The sequence below is a fragment of the Neltuma alba genome, unplaced genomic scaffold (genome assembly GCF_004799145.2).
Source record: "Neltuma alba isolate B1F8T4 unplaced genomic scaffold, ASM479914v2 tig00011916_pilon, whole genome shotgun sequence".
Lineage (NCBI taxonomy): Eukaryota > Viridiplantae > Streptophyta > Magnoliopsida > Fabales > Fabaceae > Neltuma > Neltuma alba.
Genome location: NW_021636509.1, coordinates 1,233,665 through 1,255,214, shown reverse-complemented (window position 1 = coordinate 1,255,214; position 21,550 = coordinate 1,233,665). Strand labels below are relative to the sequence as shown.

The 21,550-nt window shown below is 32.8% G+C and overlaps 3 protein-coding genes across 3 annotated transcripts; 2 read left to right on the top strand and 1 right to left on the bottom strand.

Moving 5' to 3' along the window:
- Positions 1-264: 264 nt before the first annotated feature.
- Positions 265-1,529, bottom strand: LOC114719441 (temperature-induced lipocalin-1). Its single transcript, XM_028904946.1, has 2 exons — positions 1,077-1,529; positions 265-636 (listed from the first exon to the last, which is right to left on the bottom strand). The coding sequence occupies exons 1-2, from the start codon at positions 1,446-1,448 to the stop codon at positions 454-456; spliced, it is 555 nt and encodes a 184-aa protein (XP_028760779.1). The 5' UTR covers positions 1,449-1,529; the 3' UTR covers positions 265-453.
- Positions 1,530-10,804: 9,275 nt separating this feature from the next.
- Positions 10,805-15,550, top strand: LOC114719396 (uncharacterized). The gene is made up of 9 exons (XM_028904869.1): positions 10,805-10,947; positions 11,095-11,145; positions 11,713-11,734; positions 12,056-12,170; positions 13,063-13,095; positions 13,720-13,845; positions 14,339-14,445; positions 14,560-14,631; positions 15,057-15,550. Exons 1-9 carry the CDS (start codon positions 10,816-10,818, stop codon positions 15,407-15,409), a joined length of 1,011 nt encoding a protein of 336 aa, XP_028760702.1. The 5' UTR covers positions 10,805-10,815; the 3' UTR covers positions 15,410-15,550.
- A 3,627-nt stretch (positions 15,551-19,177) lies between these two features.
- On the top strand, positions 19,178-21,072 carry LOC114719433 (class V chitinase). The gene is made up of 2 exons (XM_028904937.1): positions 19,178-20,267; positions 20,958-21,072. The coding sequence occupies exons 1-2, from the start codon at positions 19,193-19,195 to the stop codon at positions 20,975-20,977; spliced, it is 1,095 nt and encodes a 364-aa protein (XP_028760770.1). The 5' UTR covers positions 19,178-19,192; the 3' UTR covers positions 20,978-21,072.
- Positions 21,073-21,550: the final 478 nt, after the last annotated feature.

Genomic DNA, 21,550 nt, shown 5'->3' with positions numbered 1-21,550 from the left:
CTATGGAAGATCCAGAAAACACAGTAGGGGCAGTTTTTGTTACTGTGCACGTACATAACATGTTTAATATTTTTAGTAAATGTAGGACGAGAACAAACCGCCAGGCATGTTGATGTATTTGCAATAATAGGTTGAAATATGAAAAGATTGAATCATCATCCTACCATCTCTTAATTTTCACTGTTATTATCCACTACCACAGCATAAATTACAACTAGAAAGCGATCTGAGTGTAGTTTCAATTTTTAAATACCTCAAGATAGATAGATCAACACAATGCACTATTTTTGTTTTTCTTAACCGAATATGCATATAATACTTGGAACTTACACCACATATAAATATACAGAACAATCCAATAGAGACACCAAGAAGATCCAAACTTACTACGTCCGGGTTCTTAATTCCTTTCTTATTACATGAAATTGAAACACATTTTCAAGCTCATTGAACCTATCTTCCCAGTAAGGATTTAAACCACCAAATGCCTTTGGTGTCTTGGGGTCCCTCTTCCTCTGGTGGAGGATCACTCTGTGGCGTCTTGTGGAGTTTGCTAACATCATATTCCCAATTCTTTGCCTTCTCAACAAGCTCATTGTATATCTCATCATCCAAATGGGTCTTCCTGCATAATACCTGAGGGCAAATACACACACACACACACACGCACATATATATATATATGTTATGGTCAGATATGCACAGAGCCATTAGCAAACGACACAGCTTTTCTAAAGAACAAATATAAAAATCCAGAGCTCCCCAGCCCTTCGATTCTATCCTCAGCGAATCAGCAATAATCTAGCATTTGTTTAATATATTTTCTCCAAGAACTTCATGTATTGAACATATTTTAATCCTTGAATTCATTTTTAAATTCATTTAATATTGAGGTGGTCAAGACCTCGAAAGAAGTATAACTCTGTAGAATTTCCTCATACATATAATTCATACAAACCTTTAAGCAGATAAAGCAATGAGTTCAGATAATGTAGCCATAATAAGGGCTTCCATTTTCAGTTTTTAATCACACGGAACTGGAAATAATCAAAACCCCAACAGAGAAATTAGCTTACCCAAAGGTAATTCCTACTGGGCTGACCGACGACAGCGTGCTGATAATCATCATCAATGTACAAAACCCAGTAATCTCCGACGACAGGAAAGAGGGGCAAAAACGGAGGGACGTAGAATTTGACCTTGAGCTTAGCCTCATCGCTATTAGGATCAGCCTTGTAAGCGATTCCCTCAATGTAGCTTCTTTTGCCGGCGCTCCAAGTCTCATTGAGCACATTCACAGTGCCGTCGTCCCTGAGAGAGTAGGTGGCTCTGGTATTGACGCCGTCCCTGGGCTGAAACCTAGAAGGGAAACACGCTATCTCGTACCATCGCCCCATGTATCTCTTCAGGTCCAAATTCTTCACCGCTTCCATCTGTTTGCCCGCCATTGTTGGGGTTTTGCCTTCTCTCTATGTCCAACAGACAAATTGTGGGGTTTTAGCGGAAAGGAGTTTGATGAATTACGGCTCTCTCTGGTGGTTTTTTTAGCGTTAAAAGGTGAACGATGAATACGGATTCGGTTCTATCCCATCAGACACGAGAGAGAGTTAATACAGAGGATTCTCTTCTTTTTTTCATGTTACTTCTCCTCTCTTTTTCCTTCTTTTTTTTTTTGTCAAAAAAATTTCAATTAAAGGCCACAACTGAGAATTTATTTTAAACAACTCTCAAAATATTCTGAAATATCACTGCAGGACTAAAAAACTAAATTAAAATTAAAATTAAAAGTAAGATTACAATAATACCTCTTATTTTTATTTTTTTAAAAAATAAATATTAATAGTCGCCGGAGTAACGACCACTGAAGGTCGGAGGTCCGGCCACCGACACTTGGATGGCCGTAGCTGGAGGTTAGAGTTCCAGTGGCCGTTACTGTAGCTCTGGTGGTTAGAAGATTTTTTTTTCAAATAAAGTGGCCAAGAGAAGGTTTGAACCCATGACTTTTTGGCACACCAAAAATGATATAACCAACAAGCCAACCAAACCACCTAATCATATGATGCAAATAAAAATATATATAACAAAACAAAAACAAGTATCCAAGTATAAATGAACAAGTGAAATTCGACAATTTACAAGTAAAATTCAGTAATTTACAACAAAAATTTAGCGATTTATAAATAACATAATGAAATCTACAACCCCAAATACAAGTGTTTAAATGCAAATTAGCAAATAAAAATTGAAGATTTATAATAAAAGTTCATGAATTTACAATTCAAATTCGGCTATTCACAAAAAATCTAGTGTAAAATTCACAACTTAAAATATAAGTGTGAGTATAAATGAACAAGTGAAATTTAACGATTTACAACAACAATTAAGATATTTACAACCCAAATTCAACGATTTATAAGAAACATGAATAGTTATATTTGAAGTTATGAATTTTCTTATTAGTTTTGTAATGTTCATGTTTCTTATGAATTACTGAATTTAGGTTGTAAATAGCTGAATTTCACTTATTCATTTACACTTAAATACTTACATTTTGGGTTGTGAATTTTATGTTAGGTTTCTTGTGAATAGCTGAATTTAGGTTATAAATTCATGAACTTTTATAGTAAATTTTTAAATTTCATTTGCTCATTTACACTTAAACACTTGTATTTAGGGTTGTAAATTTCATTAAGTTATTTGTAAATCGCTAAATTTTTATTGTAAACTATTGAATTTCACTTGTAAATTGTCGAATTTTACTTGTTTACTTACACTTAGACATTTGCGTTAGTTTTGTTATATATATTTTTATTTGCATCATAAGATTAAGTGTTTGGTTGGCTTGGTGGTCATATTACTTTTGATGTGCCAAGAGATCATGGGTTCAAATCTTCCTTTGGCTACCTTATTTGAAAAAAAAATCACTGACCACCGGAGGTACCGTAACGGCTACTAGAGCTCAAACCTCTGGCGGCGGCCGCTTGAGTGCCGATGGCCGGAACTCCAACGACCATTAATATATATTTTCTAAAAAAAATGAGGGGTATTATTATAATCTTACTCTTAATTTAAATTTTAATTTGGTCTTTTAGTTCTGCAGTGACATTTCAGAATGTTTTGGGGGCTGTTTGAAATAAATTCTCAACTGTGGTCCTTAATCAAAATTTTCCCTTCTTTTTTTTTCTTTTTAACTTCATCATCATTATATTGAAATTTAACAATTCAAGTTTACTACTTTAGAAAATTATTATTGTAATTTTACATGTATACTATAAATAAATTTAAATTATTAAAATTAAATCTGAAAATTTTATCATCGGAGATTGAGTTTTATTAGCTTAAATTAATTTATGTATTTATATGTAAAATTAGAATAATAATCTAAACCATTAAATTTTAATCTAATGATAATAAAGAGGGAAAAAAGAGAAAAGAAAAAAAGAAAAAGAAAAAAAAAGAGAGTATCCTATCTAATTAATATAGAGGTCCCCTGACCTTCATCTTATAATCTTACTCTTAATTTAAATTTTAGTTTGGTCCTTTGGTCCTGCAGTGACATTTCAGAATATTTTGGAGGCTGTTTGAAATAAATTCTCAACTGTGGTCCTTAATCAAAATTTTCCCTTCTTTTTTTTTTCTTTTTAACTTCATCATCATTATATTGAAATTTAACAATTCAAGTTTACTATTTTAGAAAAGTATTATTGTAATTTTACATGTATACTATAAATAAATTTAAATTATTAAAATTAAATCTGAAAATTTTATCATCGGAGATTGAGTTTTATTAGCTTAAATTAATTTATGTATTTATATGTAAAATTAGAATAATAATCTAAACCATTAAATTTTAATCCAATGATAATAAAGAGGGAAAAAAGAGAAAAGAAAAAAAGAAAAAAAGACAGAGAGTATCCTCTCTAATTAATATAGGGGTCCCCTGACCTAGATTTTTAGATCAAGGTTTATTCAAGCTGCTCCAAAAAAAAATTGACAAGACAAAAAAGCTGCTCAAAATTAAATTAATGGATTATGTTCTAATTCTATCAACAAAAGCAAATTGATATAAACTGTATGATTGATCGGAATAGTTCAAGTTTTAACTTTGATCTTTAATATCTAAGCCAAATGTATAATATTCATATTATATATAATTTTCTTGCAAGTCCATTATTTTATAAAAGAAAATATTACTTATACCTACTGTATCAATTTCTCCCATCATACATGACCATGTATTGCATTTTTAAAATATTAATATTTAATAATTTTTAATTATAAATCCAATTAAAACAAAAGAAAGATTAGAAAATTTAAGACCCCTTTGGCTCAATCGCATTGCAGCCTTGCAATGATAATCTTTATCACATTATTATGTATAGCTTGTTTGGTTGAGTTTATACGTGGTAAAACATACTCCTCCGGTCCTAATTATAAGACCCAATTGACTTATTTGAGGAGATTAAGGAAGTAAGTTAAGTTGGTTATTTATAATAAATAAGTGTTGTTATTCCTAAAATATTCTTTCTAATTAAGTATATTGGCTAAAACTATCATTATTAGAAGGATTATCTTGGAAAAAAATGCATAAATATAAGAGAGAAAATGGATTGGGTCTTATAATTAGGACTAAATAAAAAGTCAAATTGGGTCTTATAATAAGGACCGGAGGAGTATTACAATAGTGGTATCTATTGCACATTTTTTAGTGTTATCCATTCATATGGGAGGAATTCTTATATGCACTGGGAGTGCCACATAACTTGTACTCTGACTAATAGAAATCCTCCAAATCACACAGTGGGACCCATGCTTGTTGCAGTCTTTTATGGATCTTTTTTCCTTCTGCACGTGCGCGCTTTCTCCTCTGTCAACTTTCCCTCTTTCTTTTTTAATTTAATTTTCTCTTTCTGGTAAAACTTTTTCTACCCACTTTAAGTTTTATCTCTATATCTTATTTTTGCATACACTCACCTTCTTTCTTTATTTTTAATTTTATTTACTCTATAATTTAAGTAATAGCACGTCGTTTGAAGCTTTAAATGGAGTTATAAAGTAGCATTACTAAAAACATTGAAATGGTTCGTTTACCTTTTATCAAAATATAATTGTTTCAGCAATTTAATAAAAAAAAGAAAAAAGAAAATACTTGTATAAACATAAGCTATCATCCGTAAATATCAATAAAGCAGCAAAACAGGTTTGACAATTCGCTTTTTTGGTACAAGAAGGATTACTTTGTTTAATTAAAACATTAATGCACCAACAATCTCACGAAAAAAATGAAGAAAAACAAAAATACTTTTATAAACACAAGTTATTATAAGCAAATGTTTGTCATTGAAGTTAAAAAAGGCCTAACTGGATATTTTATTTAATTTGATTCCTTTTATCAAAGTCTGCTTCTAATTTTCACATGTCCTTTTTTAGTCAAATAGTTTTCACATGTCAACATAAAATAAACCATAAAAAAGAAGGGAATTTTAAAAAGTTGAGAAAGAAGTTAAAGGTTGAGTTGTAAAATACTACTCCAATCCTTAATATAAGAGCTAATTAACTAATTTAAATAGATTAAAAAAACTAGTTAAGTTAACTATTTGTAATAAAAGTCAAACGAGTTTTTATATTAAACACCAGAAGTAGTATGAATTATGTAACCAAAATATTTTAAATTTTAAATTTTTATATAATTATTTTAGAATTTTGGATTTGGGAAAGCAACACTATTATTTACATGAGAGATTAAATAAAATTTAAAAAAGAAGAGATAGAGAGAGGGACGAGGGAGAGCGTGTGAGGGCATACGAAAATAAAATAAAGAGACAAAATTTAAAGTGGGTGGAAGAAGTTTTATTGGGAAGAGAGAGAGAATTAAATCAATAGACAAAAAGAGAGGGGGAGAGCCGGCGGCTAGAAGAAAGAGGGCGCGTGCAGAAGGAAAGAGGATGTATAAGACTGCAACAAACATGGGTCCCACCATGTGATTTGGAGGATTTCTATTGGTCAGAGCACAAGTTACGTGGCACTCCCAGCGCACGTAAGAATTCCTCTTCATATGAGGGACCTATAAATGATCATTGCAGGACTACAGTTTCTTAGAAAATGTCCATTTTATCCCTATTAACTAGTATGAGAGGACAATAGCTGCCCTGTTGATTGTCCCCCCAGCTAATACCTTGTCCTTGGTCTCTAGTCTCCCTCCCCTAATTACCTTGACCGCTCCCTCTTCTCCTTTATCATCTCCCTTTCTCCATTATCGTCATCTCCTCCATCTCCTTCACAAAGTAAAAGTAGGTTAATTCGTCTATATCTATATATATTTCACATCATAACAATACTCAGTTGTGCTGACTCACCAATTTTTACATTTTGCAAACTACTCCTCCTTGAAGATTATTTTGATCATCCCACTATTAACTGCAAAAGTATCTGACAAGCGCTCCTAATGTCAATTTTATTCGTAATATTTCATTTTTCATTTGATCTGCGTAGTGGTGGTACTCTACTGGGGTGAGGCATTTGGAGGGTTAACTGATGGTTCATTGTTTCGTTGGGTGTGCAAGCTTGGTCTAAAAATTTGAAACTGAATTAAAAAAAGGGAATAAAAATGGAGCAGTAAGACTAAATATGTGAGTTGCAGGAGGAGGCGCACGAGTGGAGGAAGAGCGGAGCAAGAAGACGATTGTGGTTGTGATTGAAGGGCTTTTAGGACTTTTCATTAATATTTTTATTTGGTTAAATGAAAAAACTAATATTTTGCCCAATTTCCTTAGTAACATATGGTAATAAATATTGCATTACATCCCATTACACTGCATATTATCATCTCCAAACACTTGGTAATTGAACCAAACAGGTCCTTAATATAATGAATATAAGAAATCTGATATAAGCCCCTTTCAGTAACAAAATGGCAAAGTTTAACATATTCACATTATTAAACCTAACCCCCTTTTTTAATTAAAAAATTAGTTATATTTTATTATAGTCATCAACACAAATTATAATGACACATAACTCATTCTACTTACATGTATAATTTTTAGTATTTACCCAATGACCTATGAATTCTTTTAATTTTGGATGTAAGATTATTTATAACCATTCATAAATCATGTTGTTGTGAGTTGAATAATTTAAAAATACCATTGCAATAAGCAATCAGTAACATTTAAATATTTTTTATATGAATGATGGATTATTCTATATGTTCATCTAAAAAAAAAAGTTGAAAAGCAAAAAATTGCAACATTTAGTTGAAAGAATTTATAATTAGGAAAATCACATTAAGTCTTAAACAAATATAATTACTAAAATTCATAATTTGTTTGGTCTCAAAATTGCTAGATAGTGCTTTTTTTTGTTAATACAATGTTTGGCCTCATAGTTTGTTTTTATTTTAATTTTGGTCCATATAATTTAAACTATTAAGAAACAAAATAGTTCAGGCTTTGATTAATCCTTTTTAGAAAATTTAATTTTTTGCTCCTTCAGGTTTTAATTCAGTTGTGACTTAGTTTCTTAACTATAACTCGGTGTAACTTAATTCTTAAACTTTTAATTCGCTTAAAACCTGGTCCTTAATATTTACTCCACTTGAAAATTGTATTCTTATTATTTATAAGTCAAACCGAGTCATCCAACCTGGCATGAATAAGCTGCCATGTAAGAGCCACAATAGCATAAGGAGGGAAGGGGGAAAAGCCTAGGCAATTAACCACACCGAAAAAAAAAACAACCATGCCAAAGAAGAGGCTGTTGTTGGAGAGGACAACCTAATTTCGATATTAAAACAGCCATCTTTAATGATGCACTCACCAAATATGCAAGTCTAGAGTACTTTAACAAAATCATTAATTCATTTTTTTAACTTTTTTTTGGGGCCAAAAATTTATTTATTTTTAAATTGAATTCCATCTTTCGTGCTTGATGCTTAATATCCCACTGTGTCCACCCGTTGTATGGAAAATGAGTGACCCACATATTGAAAATATGCACTTCGAAATCACTCCATACAAGGACAACTATTTTACTAAATTACATTCCAAACATTTTTTTATACTCATTCGCCCTATGACTATGCAGAACAACTGGAAAAAAAAAGAAAAGAAAAAGATCAAGACGATGGAGGAGGAGGATTCTTATTAGTGAGCTATTATGTTCAATTGTTCATGTATCTAAAATATCATCAGGAGAAAAGGATGTCGTTGCCGCGACAGAAAATGTCCATGTAGGCTAAAATAAATAAATATATTTTTAGATCCCAGTGCCCAGGCTTTTTACTAAGTGGTCATTAAGAATAACTGTTTTAATGTCAAAATTGGGTCGTCTTCTCCGACAACAGCCTCTTCTTTGACGTGGTTGATTATCAAGCTTTTTCCCTTCTCTCCTTATGCTGCTGTGGCTCTTATATGACCGCTTATTTATGCCAGGTTGAATGACTCAAAAGATACAATTTTCAAGTGGAGTATATATTAAGGATCAGGTTATTTTTTTTGCCTGAAGAACCAGGTTTTAAACAAGTTAAAAGTTCAAAAATTAAGTCATACTGATTTATAATCAAAAGATTGAGTTACAGCTAAATTAAAATTTAAAGTAACCAAAGATTAATTTTGGGAAAATGATCACAAAATATCATGTGAATTTCAAAAAGACAAATAAGGCACTTGAATAAGCAAAATGACAAATAGGGCACTGGGTACCAATTTGGAATTTAGATTTTTGGCCAAAAGACCGAATTGCCCTGATTGTCTCTGAACACTGAGCAGTGTATTTGTGTGATAGAGAAAGGGAGAAACTGATTTCCTTCGACGAAACTAAATCCAAGTTCCTGCAGTCACCAAAAAGGGTTCTTCGAAATCACATTGCCACCATCACAGGAGTAGATTGCCGTCACTGAATTTGGTTACCAACGTTGAAATACATTGCCCTGTCTGAAATAACTCGTACTCCCTGAGATTGTCGCCGTTGAAGAGGTCACTGAAGTAACACCAACTGTGATAAACAAGTAGGAAGCTTAAATATTATTCTTAATAGAGCATTTTCGATGGGTCCCCACAGCTTAAAATGTTATTGTCTAGCATTCCTCTTTTTGGTTCTGTCTCTGTTCTTCGCATAAAACCGTTTTCAGATAATGTGAAGCTATCTGGTTTTCTAGTATTATTAAACCATTTGTCATGAATTTTACAAAACACATATTATGATTTACAACTTTCGTAGTGAAAGTAATCACTTTGTTAATGGGTTTTGCAACTTGTTTTCAAGAGATAAACAACTTGTTTGAAAAAACTAATAAAATTCCATGCTAAATTTGACAAAACATATAGTGGGATTTACAACTTCCGTAGTGAAAATGACCACTTATTCAATGGGTTTTGCAACCTGTTTTCAGGGGATGGGCAACTTGTTTCTAAAAATTAATAAAATTTCACGCTAAATTTGACAAAACACATAGTGGAATTTACAACTTTCGTAGTGAAAATGATCACTTCTTCAATGGGTTTTGTAACATGTTTTCAAGGGATGGGCAACTTGTTTCTAAAAACCAATAAAATTCCATGCTAAATTTTGCAAAACATATAGTGGGATTTACAACTTTCATAGTGAAAATGACCACTTCTTAAATGGGTTTTGCAACCTCTTTTTAGGGGATGAGCAACTTGTTTCTAAAAATCAATAAAATTTCACGTTGAATTTTACAAAACACATAGTGAGATTTACAACTTTTATAGTGAAAATGACCACTTCTTAAATAGCTTTTGCAACCTGTTTTCAGGGGATAGGCAACTTGTTTCTAAAAACTAATAAAATTTCACGTTGAATTTTACAAAACATATACTGGGATTTACAACTTTTGTAATAAAAGCGACCGCTTTGTTAATAGGTTTTGCAACATATTTTTGGGGGATGAGTAAATTATTTTTCACCACCAATAAAATTTCACGCTGAATTTTACAAAACACATAATGGGATTTACAACTTTTATAGTAAAAGTGACCACTTCTTCAATGGGTTTTGTAAACCTGTTTTCACTTAAAGGGCAACTTGTAAGTATAAATAAATCATTCAGTGAACGTGCACCTGAAGTACATCACAATAAACATTGAACTATTAACTTTCATAATTAACTACATGTATAATAAAATCTACATTCTCGTAATGGGATTTACCAAAAACCAGCAGGCATATGACAGCAGTTACATTACGTAATTGCTTGCCACTATTTTCTAATTTCTACTTCATCATTCACCAAATACTGAATATAAACCCTTAAATACAATAATCCTGTTCCTATTTTACTATGAAGCAACCACAAAAATGAATAATCCAAATCCCGCCATCAACTTCTACTCACTCACGTAATCCTACAGGTTCACTCCCTCTCTTACTACAAATCCTCTTTCCCACAACCAAAACCCACCAAATTAACAATGTCTACAGAATAGTGATGTGGAGGAGTAAGGTAATAACATTTCTAACATTCTTCTTTCCTTCTTCCCGTGTTTCATCAACGTCTTCCTCTATTTGCTTTCTTCTCACTTTCAGCTCCTTTTTACCTCACTCATTAGGACAATTCGGTTATTAGGCCAAAAATCTAAATTCCAAATTAGTACCCAGTGCCCTATTTGTCATTTTACTTATTCAGGTGCCTTATTTGTCTTTTTGAAATTTACATGGTATTTTGCTGTCATTTTCCCATTAATTTTTATTTTTATTTTTTAAATGAAAAAGGTACCAGTGACACTGTGTGAAGAGCTGGCGGTTCTGCGGACTGATTCATACGGGTCAAAAGTCAAGAAAACTCAGCCATCCCCCATGTTAAGCGCGTCGTTGTATGCGCCTTCCAACTCTTCCGTCAGCTGGAGTTTGAGCTCTTCGGTCAAACCCAACCTCTCTTCCTCTTCCATGGCCGCGTCTGCCGTTCGAATTGCCATCGTGGGTGATGTGGTAATTTGCGTTCCTTCATTTCGTTTGGTTTTTCTTGTCGAGATATATCTACTGAAAAGCCTTCTTTTCGTGGACAAATTTTCTTTCCTTCGTCATTTTCCTTTTCTCTCATTTTCCTAGTCGTAATTTGGTGTTTTCTTACTGAAGCATGATTGTTGGAACTTACAAGAAGATTCAAAGGCACTTCAGTTTTTGCAGGTACTCTTCCTTATTTTGCAACTTCCTAGTTTTCTGTCCTTATCTGAGTGTTGATTTATTCTCCTTTTGCATTTATTCTGGCGCGTCAATTAGCCTTATTCGTGGGATTGTCTGGTCAAATAGAAAGGAAATCGCTTAAGCTGAAGATTTTATTTGTGCTAATTTGTTAACATCTAAACCCCGTAAACACCGAAACTTTTTGGTGAGTTCGTTCGAGGCAAATAATATAATCCTTGCAGAAAATTGATAGAAGTTGGTTATATATATATATATATATATATATATATATATATATATATATATATATATATATGACGAGCTGGTTAGTTTTAATTTGAAAGGGAGAAGGATAGTTACCTAAGGTAAAAGCTTGGTCACAGAGTTGGGAATATGCTATTAGCTCTGTTCAAGTGTACAATCAAGTTATTTTATTTTAAGCGGCAACTTTTGTTTTCTCTTTTATATATATACATATATATATGTATATGTATGTATGTATGTATTCAATATAAGCATTTGATGCATATTCCACCCTTCATTCTGATATGCACTTATGTTGAAGTGCAGCCAGATCTGGTGCTGTTTACAGGCAAGTTTCATTGTTACTGCTGATCAACCTATCAATTTATGATATTTTTTTCTTAACATATGTAAGTGTCTTTGCTTCCTCTTTAATATTGTAATTGCTGTGGAAAAGTCTGAGTACGGTGGACACGTGTGAAGAATTTGTGTGCATATTGCAGACTGACAGGCATGACATTTCTCTATTAGAGGTGTAATTAGCTCAGGAGTTCATTTTTTCCATTGTTCGAGATTAACCATCATTTGCTTCTTTGCTCTACAGTTAATCCCTCTCTCATTGTTTGTATTATTTGCTCGTTGTTTAATGTTTTTTATTGAATTTTGTTAGGTGATTTTGGCGAAGAGAATGTTGAACTTGTTCAAAGTGTTGCAAATCTTGAATTTGCGAAAGCAGTTATATTGGGAAACCATGATGCCTGGTTTACCCATCAATTTGCAGGAAGGTAAAGTACTAGAGTTCACATAATTTTCCTCGAATCAGTGTGATAGGTAAATAAAGTGAGAAGTGAAGTGTTTAGGTTATTTAAATCCAGTCATCTGTCTTGTAGTTGATGAACCTAACTTATAAATGGGTTTTGCACTGACGGAAGAATCAGTTTTGATAGTTGAAAGTCAATTCCTCTATCTGTGTGTGTGTTTTGCCTCTCTGCTGAATCCTGAGCTCGTATGAACTGAGTCATCTTTGCCAATAGGTCTCGCCAGCTTCTTGCATACCCGCTACATCTTCTTATTGACATTCTATGCTCAATCCCATTAGTTACCCTCTGCTCCACAAGGCTCCACACCTGCTCCTCCATATCCTTCTATGAGCAACCCAGCACATCAACAACTCATGAGCAAGTAGAAGAAAAGGAAAGAGAGAGGTTCAAGAAGAATTCTCTTTCAACTATAAAAACCAGTTCTCCCACCAATACAAAACCCACTTATAACTGTATTCAGCGTGAACTCAAGAGTTTAATTGTTTAAGTTGACTAACTTGAATACTTGAACTTCTCAATTTATTTACCTGTCACAGTCTATCAGTCATTCTGGATCACACAATTTTGCTTTGCCAAAGAGCTTGTGAAGTTAGCTTTTTACTTGAGGCTCTGCTTATTGTCCTTTCTGATTGGATACAAGAAAAATGAACTCTACGATGTGATGCAGCACATTACTCCTCCCCCCATTTCCAAATCCACTGAGACACACAAAAGTCTATCCACCCTACTCTTTTTGTGGGTGCAAAGCTTGTACACAAGGATAAGTTGATGTAACTTTTTATGCGTATGGTATGCTTAAATTAAACATCCTGAATTCTTGTCTATGTTTAAACTAACTATTTTATTTGAATGTTAGCAAGAAGGATCGAGTTCAACTCCAACTAGAGTGGTAAGCTCATTGTTTATTCGTTCTATTGATTCTGGAAAGCTCTCTCTTCCATTAATATGATTTCAGGACTTCATGAATGTTCCAGATCCTATTTTCTTTTCTTTCCTTTCCTTTTTATTATTCTTTTTTCCAATTGTAATTTCATGTGAAGCTTGGTCAGGTTTTTCATATTTTTGGTTTAAAGTTCATCATTAAACTGTTGTGTTATGGTCTCTATTTTGGGACTTCCTTTCTTTGATAATTAATAACTAACTTTATTGAGAATTTCTATGCTATTAAAATCCGAGTGATTATAGACATAAGTTTACCTAAAGAAACATGGTATAGCTATGCTGCAAGTCCATATGCAGTGCTTTTGGTGATAGTAAGAAAAAGAGGGAAGTGGTTAGCAATATCTATCTGTTGGTGTTTCAGTGATTGGTTCAGATATCGGCAACTCAAAATTTATGCATGAATCCATTTAGGATATGGTTTTGGAATGGAACTTCCAAGTTTGGAAGCTATCATCAATAATTAGAGAAGAGTACTGACAACTAAAAGTCTTCCCTAGGTTCACATGTAGTAGTTAAATTGTTTTTGCGTGAGAAATCTATTGATAGCTGAATATAATAATGTGGTATGCAGCCTTGGTGAGATGCATGTGGCTTATCGTCGTCTAGACTTTCCTCTGATAAAAGTGAGTGTTGTTGGTGGACGACCATTTTCTTGTGGTGGAGAGCAAATATACCGAAAGAAACTTCTGTCTGCAAGGTGAGCTGCAGACAAACAAGTAATTAATTGGAATTTTAGAAATCTCTGTCTTCCTATTTTCCTTTTCTTCTGGTGACCTTCTAGAATACTCCTAAATAATATTTTTATCTGTGGTGAATCTTGCTCACAAGGAATCCCTCTTCACCCCCTCTCTTCTCTTCCCACTCAGTTTTTCTGAATAGAATGTCTATTAATTTCCACCTTCACTTGTAATGCCCAATACGCTTCCCATCACCACTTTGATCACTTGTAAACACTAAGTCTAGAATTCTAATAGTTGGTCATAATGTTAAACTGTTACGTATCTAATGCTTGAATCTTATGTGGCAGCATTTTTATATTAGCTTATTTAATATATGACCTTTTTCACTAGAGATAGAATAACAGTACAATCAAATGGCTTCTTGTGCCTTTTGGTTATGAAGAGCTGTACAATCAGTATTGCTGCCATTTCAGCTGAAATTCAATTTGTTTAATTTGAGCTCTCTCTTAGATATGGAGTGGAAAGCATGGATGGGAGTGCTAAGAGAATTAACAAAGCTGCTTTTGGCACACCGGAGGATCATTTCCTTATATTACTTGGTCATAATGGACCAAAAGGTGCATCAATTCTACAATATCTGAAACTTATGATCCTCTCCATTGGTGTTATGTACTTTGTCACGTGACTCACATCCAACATAAAAGAGGTTTTTGGATTTATCCTTTGCGCAGGTCTTGGTTCTGATATAAATGACATATGTGGTAAAGATTGGGTATTTGGGGGTGGTGATCATGGTGATCCAGGTATATGTTCTTCAAGCCTCCACTATTTATTTAGGATAAGTCCTCTGGTTTTGGCAGTCATAAATCAAGTCAAAGTTGGCTGGTTTTATTCATTGCGTAGGCTTTTATAATCTATACTGCTATATGTCAATCTGTTAAATAATACTACTGAATCTGCTATCCCTTTTGCATGTAGGACATTAAAGAGCCTATGTCATGCTATTATCTCACATTTATTGGTATCTTGGATATTTAAGATTCTTATGTTTTTTATGACAGTTGGTCATTGAAACATGACATTCAGTATTTTTTTGCCCCCCCTTAAAATAAAATGACGAAGTTTGATAGAATACCGTGTATCATGAGATCGGTGTACCAAAACTCCCCCAAGTATGATGGACAGAGAGAGATGCAAATACTAAAAAATAGATTGTTATCTTTGACAGATCTAGAGCATGCAATATCCATGTTGAAAGAGAACAAGCAAGTGCCTGTTCCGCTGGTTGTATTTGGTCACATGCACAAAGAGCTTGCATATGGCAATGGCTTAAGGAAAATGATTGTTGTGGGCAATGACAACACCATATACTTGAATGGTGCCGTTGTTCCAAGGGTCAAAAAGTTAGCTGACGATGGCCACAGGAACTTCTCATCCCCAGAGGCAAATGGTACAAAGCGAGCCTTCACATTGGTCGAGATTGTTGGAGGAAGAGTGGCTAAGATTGCAGAAACATGGGTCTCTGTTGTGGGAGATAGAGCCGCATTAGAAGAAGAGCACATTTTATTTGAATGCAGTTGAGAATGAGCAAGCAAAACCTGGGGGGAATTGCAATCTAGGTCAAGGAAGGATTTAACTACCCTAATGTCTATTGATAACTGAGGAGTATGTAATAATAAGTTTCAGAATAAGAAATAATAAGTAATTTATGCTGTACAGTTGGCATTGAAACTTTTTGGTAGTTAATTTTTTTTTTTTTGGGACCTCATGATAATTCTCCCTAAAACCTGCGTATAAACAACAAATTTATGCACCACTATTGATTATGGCCTGCGTGCTTCTATGTCCTGTGTCCTCTTATGATGCTTCTTATAAAGCATAAGGGAGACAGCCTGGTGTCAATCATGGAGCATTATTTTGTTTCTGAAATTCACTATGGTATACGGAAGATTAATAGAACAAGTCAATCATTAATTTGATACACACATATATATATGACCTTTTTTGAGACGAGTTACGATATATACAAGTAATGTGACTTCTAATATTAAATATACATATGTATATGTACATATGTAAATTTTTTCGGGAAACTTCACATTAAAAAAAGAAGTATTACAGTCAAACCTGCTTAGCATGGCCCGTTCATCGTGTAGGAGATAACTAAGTTTCTAATGAATCACACTATCCTGATGAATTAACTTGATATGAGAGTGTTTAAACAGTTTACAAAATCTTGGAATGGTTTTCACACTTCATGAGTAGTGTAGTTTATTTATCAAATTTGTATACTTATATTTATTAAAATAAAATACATAGTAAATTATAGCAGTATTATTTATCAATTAAAAATGATAATTTCCTTTTGCCATCCATCTTCCTATTGCATGGACAGACGTGTCTTGTTCAATCAAATAGAATTTGTGGCGTAAACCATTATGTTTTTGTACAATAAAAATGAAATGAGGCTATCGGTTTTCAGAGTAGATGCCCACAAGAATATGTGCTATTTTCAACCTTGCGTGTCCCATATGAACAAGCAAACATCAGAAAGCTACACTGACTTGTTTGTTTGAATTAACATTGGTAAAAGTCACTTTTATCCAACTAATCTTATAAATTGAAGTTGGGATTGAAATCAACTAGTGTGATGTGAACTATATTTACTTGTTTTTATTAAAAAAAAAATTAGTTTGAGAAAAGCTTGTTTGGATATGTTTAAACAGTTTGTTCCAGAATATTCAGATGTACAGAAAAACCAAGGGTCAAGAGTTTAAAAAGGTTATCTCAATTTTAAAGTGGTTTTTGAGTTAAAAATTCAGTTATCCTCCTCATAGCCATATCAAACATCAAACTTTCATCCAACAAACTTATGATGCTTCCTAATATTATCATATCCTATCTCCGATTTTTAATATAAGAGTTTGTTTGATTTTTGTTTTGGTCCTAACTATAAGATTCAAATTTATTTTGTTTATCATATTTAATTTATTTTTTTTCAAGACAGTGAATACAACAATAATAGTTTTACCCAATACACTTGATTAGTAAGTATATTTTTAAAAAAATAACACGTATTTATTGTAAATAATTAATTTAATTAGTTTTTTTTAATTTACTCATATTAAACACCGGAGTAGTATATGCATTCAATGCTGTCAATACATAGCGATGACAAAGCCAAGTCTTTGCCTTTGTTGGGTATGGGTGAGAAGACTCCTCTAACTCAGCAACCTGCGTACTACGTAGTATTCAAGAATTGACCAAAAATAGTAATCCTCATACTGTCTAGCCGCCTCATCATTTAATTCTATTTATGTCTTTGTTACGCTAAAATGTCAACTATTTGGAGCAACTATTCAACAAGCTTCATCTAACATCCTGACTTCAAAAATGGAATTCAGTGATTTTTTAAAAACTAAATTTGACTAAAAATACTATTATCAATTAATTTTGTCAAGATGAGTTCTATAAAAGCCCGAAGGAACATCTATAATAATGGATAGAAAGGAGTCGTATCCTTTACTCTTTGTTACTACTATTATTTATTTACAGGAGTTTCTCACGTCAAAAGAGCATTAAATAGATAAATTTTTTTTAATCTTATTGAAGAGATATGGATGTTGGAAAAAATATGAGTTAATTAATTTTTTATTATAATCGATAGGGAAAAATGGGAAAAGGAGCATTAAACAAAGTATAAGTGACTTATATTTAGGATTAGAATTTTCTCCTACAAGTGACTAGCAATAAAGACTAGAGTATCACATCCTATAAATAATCAGAAAAATTGAGAATAAATCCCTCATTAAAAAATTAATTGACAAATAGGACCTAGGGACTTTGTGCAATTTAACTTCTATTGTGTTGCAACTGAACTTCCTTTGTGGGCAATTTATCTTTCATTATATGCGATAATCTTCCTTTGTGCGATATGCAACTCAATTTTTTTTTATGCAAATGAAATTCTCTTATGTGTAAGTCATCTTTCTTATATGCCAACTCTTTTTATTCAAATAATATTTTGTGTAAACAATCTTCCCTTCGTACAATCAATCATCCTCAGAACTATTTGTTAATTAAATTTGTAATGAAGGATTTATTCTCAGTTTTTTCATAGTAATATTATCTATCATGAATTTTATTATATATATTTATAAATGTACATACTACACTATTTATATTATATGTATATTTATAGACTGATGATTGATGCATTGAGATATGGACGATTGACCATGATAAAAATGAAGTCTTAGAATTAGCTTGAAATTAAATTTGATCATAAATATAACATCTCAATATATTTTGTTCTTTCTAAACTTGTAATTCATTTTCTAAAGTATTCTTATTGCTCATACATGTTAAGGGGTTCTATTAAAAAGTAAATAGTTATGATTAAAAATAATACTTTAAAAAAATTAACTCATATTTATTATAAATAATTAATTTTTTTTAATACGTTTAAATTAACCAAGTAACTCGCATGGGATATAGCATAAGCCTATGAGGTACGAAACAGAAAAGCTCAGGACTCACAAGGCTTGGGGTTGGGTAGAAGCCAGGAGATGGTCTTGAGATTACAAATGTGACCTCAACAGAGAATTTTCTTGCAAAATCTTTTCGGTGTGATTGATTTCTATGTGGCGTCTATCATTGACTCTATCAAGATACCATCTTCATCACTGTTTTAATTTTAGGAAAATGACAAAAAAAACCGTCCAAATAGAGAAATTGCAAATAAAAACCTATGATAATATTGGTATTGGTATGGGTTTTAACATAAGCCGGTCTCTATGTGTAATTTTCTATCTCGGTAGTCTTTTTTTGTCTTTTTTTCTTAATTGTATATAAAATTTTAATTCTTATTTTGTCAGCATATGATGAGCTGTTAATATTTAAAATTTTAATATCAATACTTTTTTGTTATTAAAATTAATAACACTAAAGTTTAAGACACTTCATAAAATTAGAATAAAAATATAGATTTGTGTAAAGATAGAAAGAACAAAAGCCTGGTTAGAATTTATTGTCCAGCTGATACTAAGATTAAATACTTCCTTTATTTTATTTTATTTTTTGCCACCTCTTTCAAACTTGGGTTTCAATTAAAATTATAATGAGTACGTGAGTTACTTTAAAAAAAAGTCAAATTTTAAATGCCATTGTCAATACGATGTCTTGAGAAGAATCCATCAAACAAAATCCAATTTTCAAACCCATTGCCTACCATTCATTAACATACTTAATGTACCTTGTGTGCCACACAGTTATATATATAGATATAGTCGCACAAAGGTGATCAAACATTCAAACTCCAACTTGAAGATCATATCTATCCATCATCTTCCTCTCTGCCTCACCATGGCTCACCCCAGCAAGCTTCCATCTCTGATAATACCGTTCCTTGTCTTCATCCTCCATCTGAGATTCTCTTCTTCCCAATCTGTCATCAAAGGAGGGTACTGGAATTCAGAAAGTGGCCTCGCTGCTTCAGACATTGAAGCCTCCTATTTCACTCATCTCTTCTGTGCATTTGCAGATCTTGATCCCAACACCAACACAGTCACCATTGCTTCTTCCAAAGCATCTCAATTCTCATCCTTCACCCAAACAGTTCAACAGAAGAATCCTTCTGTTAAAACCCTCTTGTCCATTGGTGGTGGCCGTGGACCTGTTGTGAGTTCAGAATTTTCTCAAATGGCAAGCAGCGCCAGTACTCGCAAATCATTCATTGATTCTTCTATCAGTCTTGCCAGAAATAACAACTTCCATGGCCTCGACCTTGATTGGGAGTACCCAAATTCAACAGACAAAACTAACTATGGTTCTCTCATCACAGAGTGGCGATCTGCCATAGCTGCAGAATCTCAATCCTCTGGAAAATCCGCGTTGCTGTTGTCAGCCGCTGTAGCTGGATCAGACCAGATATGGCCATTGGACAATTACCCACCTCAGGAAATTGCGAACAACTTCGATTGGATAAACGTGATGGCTTATGATCTGTTCACTCCAGATGGGTACCCGAATGAGACGAGGCCACCCGCTCCATTGAGGAACCCCACTGGGCTTTTCAGTGGAGACGAAGGGGTTTCGAAATGGATTAAAATGGGTGTTCCGGAGAAGAAACTGGCTCTGGGTTTGCCGTTTTATGGGTACCAATGGAGCTTGAAGGACCCTAACAATGGCGGATTGTTCGCACCAGCGACGAATCCCGGAGTTGGAGCTGTGACGTACAAGGATATTGTAGCGGTGGGAGGGACGGTGAGCTACAATTCAACGTATGTGACGAATTACGCGCAGAAAGGATCAGATTGGTATGGTTATGATGATACTCAGAGCATTTCTGCGAAAGTTGCTTATGCGAAACAAAGAGGACTGCTTGGATACTTCGCTTGGAACGTTGCACAAGACTCTAATTGGACTCTCTCCAAAACTGGTACGTGTTTCCTCTTCTTTGTTTTATTTCTTACGTTAAAATACTTTATTTATATTTTTTGCCGGAAAAATATCTTATTAATATGTCAATCTAATTTAGTGTAAACATAAATAAAAAATGTTTTAAATAAATTGGTCTCAGTTTAAAAAGCGAAATTTATTTAAATACTTGACATGCTACCTTGTTCTTTTTTTTTAATAAGATAGCAAGATCAAGTAATTTAAAATCTTTTAACTCTATAATATGTACTAATTTAATATAAGAGAAAAAAAGGAAGAGAGGAAGAAATATCTTGATGCAAAATATTGGATGAACATATTCTACTTTGTTCTTTACTAAATAAATTTATATCAAACTTACTGTAGGATACTGTTTCCCTTCATTTTTTTTCTGGTATTGAGAAGCGGGAAAAAATTTTTTGTTTGTTTTGCCATAGTATTTTGTATGTTCTTGTAATTATTATTAATTTGATTTTCAATTTTTTTCTTGAAGTACTTGTTGAATTGTATTTTTTTTAAAATCAAAATTATGCATCTAGTTTTCCCCCCCAATTTTATACTAAATTAAAATTTAATCCATTATTTTATTAAATAAAATGTAATTGTTTAAATTTTAAAATGTAACAAAAATGTTCCTCATTTAATATAATTTTTTTTTGGGGAGCTAATAGATTTCTTTTTATTGTGACAGCTTCTCAAACATTGGGTTGATAGACACGGCACAAACGGAGCAGAGGCAGTATCGTGAAAGGAATAAGAATAAGAATAAAAATAAAATATGTTATAAAAAAAGAATAAGAATAAAATAAGGAAAAAATTGTGTTCGAAATTAGGATATTTTCAATAAAATAAAATCATGTCTTTCTGAGTTGCTTGTCAACTTCCAAATCCAAATGTGTGAAAATATTGTCTTTTGTGAAGATCGAGCGGTGAGTTTTTTAGGCATTATGTTTTTTGTCCACATATTTTTTTTGGTTGCCTATAATATCTTCCCACCCGAACGGTAAGAGATTAACCTCTTGGAGTATTGTCAGGCACCGTAACAGGAACCTCTCTTAACAGTGTTTTTTTCCATACACACCGCCTCAAGGATCCAACTCAGGACATGATGTTTAAGGTGATCAAGTCCCTTCTACTTGGACCAATACTTGTTGTTTTGTCCACATATTTTCAAATAGACTAAAATTAGACAATAAACCTCATAAAAAGTTATAATTCAAACTATTAGTATTAGTAAATAAAGTGTCGAACTAATGTCCAAATGTTTAAATGAAACCAAATCAA